Raw genomic sequence first — 11903 nt, 5'->3', positions numbered from 1 at the left:
AATAAACAAAAAATAAAACCTAATTCCCCCATTCACATTATATGTAATTACTGCAGAAAGTCTAGCACCCTTTCCAATATTTTGGGAAGATTCTTCCGATGAGGCTGGGGTGCTGGCATTCTTCCAGAGTATGTGCATGTACACTGTTTGTGAGTACATAACCATTTAGCTTTTTTTTCCCCTTGATTTCCCATTCTAGACTTTGCTTTGGGGGCTTTTCAGAAACAAAACGCCCTTTAAAGTGTGTTTTTAAAGAAAGGTTCAGTTCCTCCCTTTTCTCTATAAGGCAGAATGACTATAGTCAGGATATTTTAAAGCCCTGATTCCCTTCCTATAAAAAACACACTCCAAGAAGAGTATTTATTCTGTATTAAGGAGCCAAGACCTACACTCTTACCCTGAACGTTAATGCCAGTTCTGCTGCCTCCTTGCTTTGTGACCCAGCTATGTCGCTTCCCGTGCTGCACCTCAGGGGCGTCCTCTGTAAGATGAGGATCACGATAGCATCTATATCACAGCATAAAATGAGTCAATGCACAGGGAGTGTTTCCTCAAAGTGCTCAGCACACAAGAGAGGCAGCATAACACAAAGGTGGGTAAGAGCTCAGGTTATGGAGTGCTATGGGCTTGTGCAAGTCACATAATCTCTTGTATAAAATGGGGATGACGATAGTACCTACCTCTTAAGGTTGCTATGAGGATTAAATGAGTTCATATTTGAAAAGCACTTAGAACACACAACACGTAGTTAATGCTATGTAAGCCTCTGTGTTAAGTAAATTGCCCTATAAATGCATTATATATTTCACAAAGCTCTATTTCTACTCTGTCCTCACCCCACTGCACTTTTTCACTGATCAATGCTGACAGCCTGGTTCTGCTGCTCTCCCAGATCCTATCTAGCAAGCTGCCTCAGAGGGGCCAGTCCAACCAAGGTTTCCATGGATTCTTGCCTGAAGACATCAAAAAAGAGGCAGCCCGGGCTTCTAGAAAGGTTAGAATACCCTGGAAGTGGAGTCTTGGGCAAGGCCTTTTTTTTATATCTCTCTGATTATCTCTGCTTCTGTTCTTTTCCCTAATTGCTAATTAGAAGTCAAAGGACTCCTGGATTTCCTAGCTGGTCCTTCTCTTAAATTCCATGCTTTTCTGGGTGTGGTATCCTAAGCACTATCCTGAGAAAACAAAAAATTCAGTACTACTTGAAGCCCCAGAGCTTTCAGATCCACTGAGGAAAGGGAATGGCTGTTGCTTCACAAAATTTCCATTCTATGGAATGATGTGCCACAGAATGCTATATAGATGTCTGTCTTTCTTGGAGCCCTGAGCACTGCCTGGGATCTCATTTGCAGATCTGCTTTGTGTGCAAGAAAAGGGGAGCTGCCATCAACTGCCAGAAGGATCATTGTGTCACAAACTTCCATCTTCCTTGTGGCCAAGAAAAGGGTTGCCTTTCACAATTTTTTGGAGAGTACAAGTGAGTGATGAAGGGGAAAAGTCAAGCTGCTTTTTTGCAACTTGCTATTAATTAACCACTAATGAAATCAGAGTCTAGTTCTCACGGGCCTGTTTTGATTCACCAGTGAATCTCTCTCTCCCTTCAATAATGAGAAACAGTGTCTTGACTTGGCAATTTCACAGGGGTTACTTCTTGCTTCCTGTCCCCTTCTTAAATTACGAACAGCTGCAGTTCTTAGACAGTCGCTCAGAACGAAGAGGGGCTTTCAGAAACAAGAGGCTGTGGAGATAGTCCCTGGAGCTTTGCTCAGTGGGAGAGCAGTTGTGAGAAAGCATGTGGCTGTTCTTCACCCTCCTCCTCAACCTCCTCCCCAGGAGCATAGAGGTTCACCCGGCACTGGCCCGGGTGGTTGGTTGCCCTCCCTAGGCCAGGCAGCTGGAAAACTGCATCAACAGCAAATCAAAACCAAGTCTATTTACTCTGCCACAGATCATTTTGTGAAAAACATCGCCCAACACAGGACATCCAATGGGGGAATGTGGGGGAGGAAAGCTGCATCTTGTGTTGTGAAGACTTATCCCAAGCAAGTGTCGAAAATATCCAGAGCCCATGCTGTAGTCAAACTGTCTACCACCGCAAGTGCATACAGGTAGGGCTTCCTTTACCCTGGGGACCTTCTACAACTGCCATAGTTCAAAGCACCCTGGAAATGCGCAGGCAATCTCCATCAAAGGCCTGTATACAGGGCTGGTTCCAGGCAGTCAATGGAAAGACAGCCCATTCTCTGGTTACCTGTGACCTGTAGGACCACTTCATGATAAGATTTAGACTGAGCAAAATCCTCAGAATGGCTAGGGCAAATGAGCTGATCCTAGAATGAGTCAAGTAGCCTCAAAATCAGCCTTACTTCCTGGGATGGAAGGAAAGGGAAACATGTATCCAGGTACCTGAACCCTATTGGATCAACGCTGCCAAGCTCCATGGCCAGAGGTGACAGCTAAGGCACTGCTGGTAGCAGTCTTGAGCTTTTGATCCCTGGTCTGGCACCTGGATTTGCAGCCCTCACCCTAACCCACCCAAACTCTTTTTCCTGTGATCACCAGTCAAGCTTTCTTAGCTACATCCTCTTTGTGAGATGAGGGCAGGGGTGGAAAAAAGGTGATGACAGATAGTGTTTTTATAAACACAAAGCTCTTCTATGTTTCTCTTACAGAAATATGCCCACACATCAGCAAAGCATTTCTTCAAATGTCCACATTGTAACAATCGAGAAGAGTTTCCTCAAGAAATGCTAAGAATGGGAATTCATATTCCAGACAGGTAGTGGAAACTCTAAAGCAGGAATTGAGCTGGGGAATGAGTTGCCTTATTTCTAGGGAGGAGATGAGTGTGAGGATAGTTTAGAGAATGAAAAAGCAGCCAAGGCATTGATATATGGTGAAGAGAGAGGGGTGGAGAGAGAGCTTTTCAATTATCAAAAGCAAATGAGCAGGGGGGATGTAAGGCATGTTTCAGAAAAGGGTGCTTTGAGGATCAGAATTCCCTGGGAGGGGGCTCTTGAATTCCAGTGTGGAACTAAGGAACCCCCATGTTCCACTCATCCTGCTTCAGCCCTCTGCCACTGCCAGGCCTGCCCAGCCTTGCTGAAATTATTCAGGAAACCTATTGAACTCTTTAGCTCTGCTAGTTTAAGTTCTTCCTAGTTCCTCTCAGATGGACAAAGGTTTCACCAACCGTTTATGTGTCCCTTACTCATTGTTTTCTTCTCCCACTGTAGAGATGCTGCCTGGGAACTCGAGCCAGGGGCTTTCTCAGAGTTGTATCAGCGTTATCAGCATTGTGATGCCCCCATTTGTCTGCATGAACAAGGCAGAGACAGCTTCGAGGATGAAGGGTAGGGAGAGGCTCCTGGCTACAGAGATGTCTCATCAGTGCCATCTTAGGCTTAGACCTTGGCACAGTTATTAAGAGCAAGAAATTCACTTTTGTTTGCAGACCTCAGGGTGAACATGATTGCTAAGTACCATTCTTGAGCAGCCTGCAGGCCATGTGCATGTGAACAAGTTTCTCTGCAGGGTCTGCCTCTCCTTGTGCCCAGTGGAGAGACACTCAGGAACAATTTCTTTCCAAATCCTTTTCAAGTGTCTGTGCCTGACTGCGGGGTTGTGGGATCAGCACTCAGTCACACACCTGTCATGGGTAAAATGTATAGTAAAAAATCGTCTGGGAAGCCCTCGGCAAAGGCCTAGCCTGTAACAAACATCCCAAGAGTGGTAGTTAGTATTATATCTGTGCTCACAACCCTTCCTTGTCTTCCTATAGGAGGTGGAGCCTCATTCTGTGTACTACATGTGGATCCCATGGAACCCATAGGGACTGCTCCTTTCTTAGATCCAACAGTAAGAAATGGGAGTGTGAGGAGTGCACACCTTCGGCTGAAGCCACAGGTGAAACTGAGGGATGCTCTGGTCTAAGAACTGGAGATGGGGGCACTTGTGGTGCCTGGAAAGGAGGAGGGCATGCCACCAGATGGGGACTTAGTGGTGCCTTTAGTTTGAGAAGGAAAGTAGCTAGGGAGGGGCTTAAGGATCTGTGCCTGAGAAGGTTGAGTTTTCCTCTCCTACCTTTCTTTCATCACAGATTACATACCTGAAAACTCAGGTGGCATCCCCTGCTGCAGCAGCACTTTCTACTCTAGGAGGCATTCCTGCAGAGACACCAGCCTGGAAGAGAATCTGGACCTTTCTTGGACTGATTGGTCAGGACCTTCCACATTAGAGAAACCAGAGTCCTCTGGTGGCAGGAGAGGCCACTCCAGGCGGTCCTAGGGTGTCAAAATCACTAAAAGCTGCAAAAAACTCCAAGTAACAGCTTATGAGTAGTTGCTGCCAAGCACATTTGGGAACAGAGCTGTGGTCTTCCATTGGGCTTGGGGGAGGGAACACTTTGGAACTGTGAGACAAGGAAAGGGGGCCAGCAGCGAGACTATGAACCAAGGAAAGAGAAGTCCCAGGGGAGCGTGAAGACAAAGCAGTCCAGATGTCAACGAAGGAATATGTATATTGCTGTGATAGCACCTCTGCTTTCTGCCTGGTCCCCAGAGGGCCCTTTTTTCTCCTTCCACTGAAATTCTTTCACCTTAATCTGGTTCTCCTGTGCCTCTTTTTACTTCACCCACATTTGTTATGCAAATAAAGGCTTTCTCTTCATTGGTGTCTCCTTAAAAATTCACTCTGGATTTTATCTAGAACACTAAGGAATCTGGAGGGTAGAGTGAGGAAATAGGAAAACCCACGCTTCTAATCTATAAAATTCAGCAACTTAAATATGGAACTTCCAACTTAGAACATAGACATGTTGCTTTGGAGGAAAGCAGTTGGTAAGGAAATCGACTTTACAGGGACAGAGATTTCATCATTGTGCAAATAAACAGATAGGTTCTCATGAGGGAGGTAAGCAGCAAAGGAGTCTACATTGGACTGCGAATAGGGCCTTGGACTCAAACTAGCCAGGAACTGACATGCTCACTGATGCAGAAGGGTTTCCGCTTGCTCTAGGCAGCGCGGTCTTCAGCAAACCTTCAGAGCATGAGTGAGGACACACCTCTGCACAGCCACTTGGTAGCTCCAGCATTCCCTCTGGGTAAGGGAGTCAGGTCAGGACCATTACATTAAGCAAGGCAGCTGGGCCGAGAATCTGACTGACAGTCTTGGGAGAAATTAAATAGAACCTATCTCATATTTATGTGTTTTAATGATTTTGTGGGATTTGGATTAGCAGGGGAAACTCAGGACCATTGCCAGACGTTGAGTTCTCAGGGTCTTACTGGGTCTCACTAACGACAGAGGATGGGGCTCTTGGTTCAAATGCTGCTGACCCCTGGAGACTCACATCAAGTCATGTACAGAGATCACCTTCAGATTTGACCAGATTTCACTTGGAATCACACAGTGGAGGAGAGGGGATGTAAATTGTGTCTTTTTGTTGTTATCAAAGTATATAGGCAAAGTAACAGACTTTAAAAATTTTAAGAAGTACTAGAAGGATTCTGATGAAAAACAGTCTCTTGACTCACTCTTCCCTACCCCCAGTCCTATTCTCAAAAGGCAATGACTTTCCACTTTTTTAGCCGTTTCTTGATTGATCAATCTTAGACATTATTGACTTCCTAGTATGTTACATAAAGATCTAGCACATTTAAAGCTTCCCATTTTCATTCTCTTTACCTTTTATAATTGCATCACAATTTTTTTTAAATTAACCTTCAGTGTTTACATTACTATGACTATGTATATGCTGTTTACTATTGAGCCAGGCAGTATACTATGATTATTCTTCTCTTATACATTGTTTTTTTTGTTTTGTTTTTCACTGAAATGAAGACATGCCTCTTTTTTTATTTGCTATATGCCTATGATAATTCCTCTCAAATGTTCTACATGATTAATTGCCTCAAAATATAATTTTCTTCATAGGCCAAACATCAGCTCCCTATTAGTTGCAGTTCTTTTCTGGAAGATCTGCCTTCTAGAGCCTCCTTCTGAGCTGGCTGTTCCCGGGGCCTACCACAAAGCTATCATCCTAGGCTTCCCCATGACTGTGCCTTTTTCTTCTTTTTCTCTCCCATGGGTTTGATGACTTAGTGCTGTGCTTCCTACCCTAGGCATCCTGGAACACTTTGTCAGAGCTCTACAAGTGACATGAGAAATTTTAAATTGTGGATTTTCATTTCGAAAACAAATATTTTGCCATCCTAAAAGACAACTCTTGCAATGATCATTCACAACTGAGACACTTTCAAGGTTAAGACTTTAGTTTCTTAATCTAGATTTTCTATAACTTGGGTCTCTAAGCATATTCTCAGACATCTGGGGTAGTATCTTTTCCTTTTAAAAGACTCCATGTGTATACTAAAGTATGAGAAGCATCTTAACTGAAAATATTGGTCCCCTAACAGTGCCCTCTGGACTCCAGCTGCTGTGGGTGGGAGGTGGAGCTTGTGGCAGAAGGAGTGGGGTGGGAGACAAGGGGTGTTTTCTGTCGCCCAGACGTTCAGGCTGCCTGACTTCTGTGTGCAGTTGGCACGTACATATGTACACATGTACACACACACACACACACACACACACACACCTACAAATATGTCTTAATCTTTATACCTTTACTCTCCATTGATGTTAATAGCCAATTTCATTCTAGTAGGCTGGAAATGGACTTTGAAATGTTCTATTTGTCATCTGGGCCTGGTCATTCTCTACTAAATGAGTTTAGTTTTTTTTTTTAAATAAACTTTTAATTTGGGATAGTTTTAGATTTAAAGAAAAAATGTGAAAATAGTATAGGGAGTCCCCATAATATCCCAAATCCAGTTTCCTCCCTTAGTAACATCTTACATTAGTGTGGTACATTTGTCACAATTAATGAACCATTACTGATACATCGTTATTATCTAAAGCCCATCATTTATTCAGATTTCCTTAGTCTTTACCTAATGTCTTTTTTCTGTTCTAGGATCCCATCCAAGATACCACATTGTGTTGAATTGTCATGTCTTCTGAGGTTCGCCTTGCCTATAACAGTTTGTCAGATTTCCTTGGTTTTGATGACCTTGACAGTTCTGAGTACTAGTTAGATATTTTGTAGACTGCCTTTCAATTTAGATTTGTCTGATTTTTTTTTTCATGATTAGGCCAAGGTTATGAATTTAGGGGAGAAAGATCACACAGGTAAAGAGTCATTTTCATCCCATCACATCGAAGTTATATGCTATCAACATGACTTATCTCTGTTGATGTTGATCTCAATCATCTGTCCAAAGTAGTGTTTGTCAGGTTTCTCCACCATGAAGTTACTCCTTTACCTCCCCCCACTCCCCCACTTTCCATATTGTACCTTTTGGAAGGAAGTTATTCTGTATAGCCCACAATGAACGAGTGAGGACTTATGCCTCCTCCTTCCTTGAAGACAGAGTATCTACATAAATTATTTGAGATTCTTCTGCATAGGAGATCTACCTATTTTCTCCAAGTCTATTTGCCTGTTTGTTTGTTTAGTCAATCACTTGTTCATGTCAATATGAACTCATAGATATGTATACTATGTTTTGGGTTATAATCATATACTGCTTCATTTATTTTGTTGCTCAATTTGTTCTGGCTTTGGCCATTCAGAGCTCCTGTGTCCTTTCACATATCATCATTATTGTGTTTTGTTTTGTTTGAGTACTTCTTTACTTTTTGGCACTATATGATGCCCAAGGCTCATCTTGAATATTTTAAATATCTGTTTTCACAAATGATGTGTCTATTAGACTTAATTACTATTTTATAGCTTAGGACTTAGAACAAGTACTTCACTTGGAGAGGGTAGAAATAGATGTTAATAAAAATGCTCCAAAATGCCTGCTCTCTTCCTCTAATCCTTACCTTTATAGGAACCATAAAGTAGGGCCAGAAACCTCAGAATCTACTTCTGCTTCCTTTTATTCCAACCACCCTCTTTCTTGTCAGTTTGCCTACTTTTCTAATGCTTGCTTTCCTCTCCATGCCACTGCCAGTACTCCACTAGGAGCCCTGTGCCTCACAGGACTGCAGCAAAAGCCTTCTCTCTGCATGTTTTCCTGTGTCCATTTGCTTTGCTGACACAGCCACCCCTTTCCCTTCTGCTAATTATCATAAAACATATGTTAGCTCTTTACTTAGGATGACCCCCACTGAGATTGGCATCTAAGGCCTTCCACAAATGGTCCCACACAGCTGCCTCTCCCAGGACACCCCGCCCCCGGGAACTCCACCCTGGCTACCATGGAATACCGGGCCCTGAGTGTGGAGTTCACAGTCTAAAGAGCCCTAACCTCTATCTTCAGTTTATCGAACCCAGCATAAGGTCCATTTCTTCATCCCTGGGTGCTCTCACTGGACTCTTCTTACACTCCTATTATAGCCCACACCATTCTCTATCTGATCCTACAGTTGTGGATCTGTCTCTCCCACTAGATTGGAAGCCCCTTACAGACAGGAGCCTGTCTGTCTTATTAACCTTCCTTCCCCTTGTGTCTGGCTTGGGGCCCCATATTCAGAGGAAATTTGATGTCTACTGAATTGATGAATGTACTCATACCCTTTCTATTCATAAGCCTGTTGTTTTGCTCTCAAACACCAGAGGGCATTGTTAGCATGGAAGGTTAAGTGGCTTGCTTCTATTTTGCTATTACACAGGATTTACTGCTCTTCACTTGTTGCAAACACATCCGTTCAAATTTATTCATGAAGTGTACTCCTGTCGGGTTTAGAAATTAGTATGAGAATTACTAATGACATTTCCATTGCAGGTCAAATCCTCAGACAGGATTGCCTTCATGGTCTTTCCAGACCTAAAATGGCCATTCTAACCCCAGCTGCCCTCCTCCCATCCCTGAAATTGGGGACTGCCAGTCCCAAGGTAAATGGATGATATAGTTCTGTTTTTCTTCTGCTCCACCCTCCTACCACATGCCCATTGACATTAGGGCCTCTGGGTGGTGGTTTAAAAGCTCTAATGATCAGAGTGGAAGGCTGTTATGAGAAACAGCACCTATGTTGGCCCTGACCCCAGGGATACTGCATCTGTGTGCTCCCAGGCTTGCTAGGGGTGAGTTGCAGCATCATGGGGGGCCCCAGGTGTGAGAAGGTGCCCTAGTGACTAAGCCAGGGAACGTCATTCCAGGAGTCAGTTATTTGCAAGCATCTCGTGCCTTGTACACTTTTTTTTTTCCCCCAAAAGCAACATGGAAACTGGAGGCCATAAACCAAAGAGTTGATGTTTTTTAGAAAACAAAAAGCAGAAAATTTGTCCTCCCTTCTCCCTAGTAAACCTCCTCCAGTCCTGGGGTCCCTGAGCAGTGGGGCAGTTGAGACCCAGAAGAAAAGAAGTGAGGCCCAGGAGCTACTCCCCCTTATCTTTGGTTTAGATTTGTTCCTTGACCCTGCTCTACATGTACACCCCTGATAAACAGGAAGGCATCGAGCCATCAGTGTCCATCCCTCTCAGAGCATCTGAGACCTGCCTGGGTCATCAAAGCCATCCCCGGCCCCCAGGAGCATTCTAGAGGGGACTCCAGCCTCACCAAAAATAATTTCCCATTGTGTTCCTCCCCTTGGAAATCATAGGTTTGTAAACAGACCCTTACATTTAGACAGATCCTGCCCTAGCTTTGTGCTGGTGTGTTATTTTTCTTCCTTGAACAATGTCCTTTCCAGTAGGGCCAGCCGTTCACACCATTGTCTGAGACCCTTGGACTACAGGAAACAGCACCAGATTCTTATCAGCTGGGGGTGGGTAGGCAGGCAGAGTGAACAGATGAGGTCATGTCCATAAAGCAAACTGCTAGTCTGCCATGTCATTTTACTATACCTTTATCTGTGAGAGCAGAGCCTTGTCCTCCTAACAGGCCAATCTGGGCTTTGAGTGTCCCTAGTCCATCCCCTCCATTTGATGGCAGACACCTGGACTCTGCTTCACTCTGGAATCCTCACCAGCCCACAACTCTCTCCTTGTCCTGGTCTTCCTTGCCTGCCCAATGGGATGCTCATGGCAGTGAAACATACCTCATTGGTATAGATTAGGGTGCACTCTAGTCATCTTCCTCCCTGGGTTAAAGAAGTCAAGACTAGTTGGTCACCTGAGTCCCCCTCATCAGCAGAGTCCCTGAGTGTAAGCTACTGACTAACTGCTGGTGGCCTGGTGTGAAGATGAGGGCAGGCACCCCTGAAGAGGCCTGCCCTCTGGAGACAATGCAGCATTTCCCATCCTCAGTGGAGAATGATTTTTTTTAAGGCTGCAATGAGGAACCAGGAGTTTCCTTAATGAAAATCCAGCATGGAAAGTGAAAGGCTTCATTAGGACATAGCCTCTAAGCGAGAGGGGCCCAGCAGTGGTACCCATGGCAAAGGAAGCAGAGGCTGGGCAGTGGGAAGTGGGCACAGGGCCACAGAGGCCATTGCCTCATCTCCTGTGCACCAGGGGTGTGGGTGAGTCCGGAAGAGGAGCCAGGGTGGGGGCCCAACAATCCCTGAGCTCCTTATCAGATATTGTATCCGAAGCTAGCTCCACCCCCTCATTCTCTCTCCACATCAGGGCCAAGTTTGTAGTCTTAGAAAACCCTAGGGATTTGATCTTGGTGTGTATTGAACTTTCTCCTTGCAGGAGCCCCTGCAGACTAGCACTTGAGCAAGGCTAGGGTGGATCCTTAACTCAGGTGGAAATTGGACTGTTTCTGAGCAACTGTTTCCTAGTTCTAAGGAGGAGATGTGGTTGGCTGGAGAAGCCTCAGTTGCATGCTTCTGGACCAGCAGAAGCATGCAAGCAAGTCCTCTGGGGCCCACCCAGCTCTAGCTGCATGTGGGGCCTCTGCTAGCTAGGGAGGGCAGCCTGGCAGGAGGCAGGCCAGGCTCGTGATGCCTGCCCTGCCTACTCCTCCAGTTGGGAAATTCTAGAGATGTCTGGGACCTGAGCTGGGCTTAACTGAGTGAAAGGGAAGCACAGAAGCCATCTGAGAAAGTAAAAAGGGCTGCTTTCCTCCCTTATTTTATCCCCTCCATGTCACCCGCCCTTCCTTAGAAACTAGTCTGTGGACTACAGGACAGTCACAGGCTTGGGGTGAATCCTAGCCCTCCACAGAGGACCATGCCAGATACAAAAGGAGCAGGAAGTAAGCCGGAGATGCAGGCTGAGTGTGGGAGATGGGAGCCAGAAGCAGGGCAGAGTCCAGACCCAAGGGTCAGCAGTCGGGCCGCTTGGCAGCCTGGCTCTGGGATGGCAGATCCTGCTCTGTTGCCGGCCATGGGACTTAGAAGGCAGAGATTAATAAATTAAATTAATCTCACATGTTAAGAGAAAGAATTAATCTAATCAGCAGTTTCCTAAAGTATACCCTTCAAAACATTAGAAACATGAGATGGTAATGACTCCATGGGAAAAAGGGATAGAGGACCAAACGTTTTGGAGAATTATGTAGCATACAGTAGGAATGCAAATTAATGGGAGATCAATTTGGGCTTCTCAGGAATTTCACAGGGCAAGCAAGCAGGCAGTGCACAGCTCCATGAGGTTAAGGGAGCAGAAATCCCAGATTTACTTGACCATTTTTGTGGAATAATTATTCCATAGGACAACATTTTGGAAAATACTCGACTATTACCTTACTCGAAGGCCCTTTCCAGTTCTAAATGTGTTTGAGAAATCACGAAACAGAGACCCAAAGGCTAAGGGAAGTATGAGACTTAGAGGAAAAAGCTGGCAGAGGAAGATAGAGTGAAATCCTTGAGACAGGAAATAGGACTTAAGATGGGAGGAAGGAGGAGGTGTGGGGGACCAGGGAGAAGTCCAGGCCTGAGGGGTCTTCAGGGCACAGGTGGCAGTGATGGTGGGAGCAGAGGCACCCAGTGCTAGGGGACAGCATTGCATGAGG

The 11903-nt window shown here is 45.1% G+C and overlaps 1 protein-coding gene across 1 annotated transcript; it reads left to right on the top strand.

Moving 5' to 3' along the window:
- Positions 1-446: 446 nt before the first annotated feature.
- Positions 447-4712, top strand: PHF7 (PHD finger protein 7). The gene is made up of 8 exons (XM_039867570.1): positions 447-483; positions 777-994; positions 1350-1474; positions 1946-2105; positions 2670-2776; positions 3234-3350; positions 3779-3903; positions 4097-4712. The coding sequence occupies exons 1-8, from the start codon at positions 447-449 to the stop codon at positions 4282-4284; spliced, it is 1077 nt and encodes a 358-aa protein (XP_039723504.1). The 3' UTR covers positions 4285-4712.
- Positions 4713-11903: the final 7191 nt, after the last annotated feature.

The sequence above is a fragment of the Pteropus medius genome, unplaced genomic scaffold (assembly GCF_902729225.1).
Source record: "Pteropus medius unplaced genomic scaffold, Ma_sr-lr_union100, whole genome shotgun sequence".
NCBI lineage: Eukaryota > Metazoa > Chordata > Mammalia > Chiroptera > Pteropodidae > Pteropus > Pteropus medius.
The sequence above is the reverse complement of the archived record's forward strand: the minus strand, read 5'-3'. Positions and strand labels throughout refer to the sequence as shown.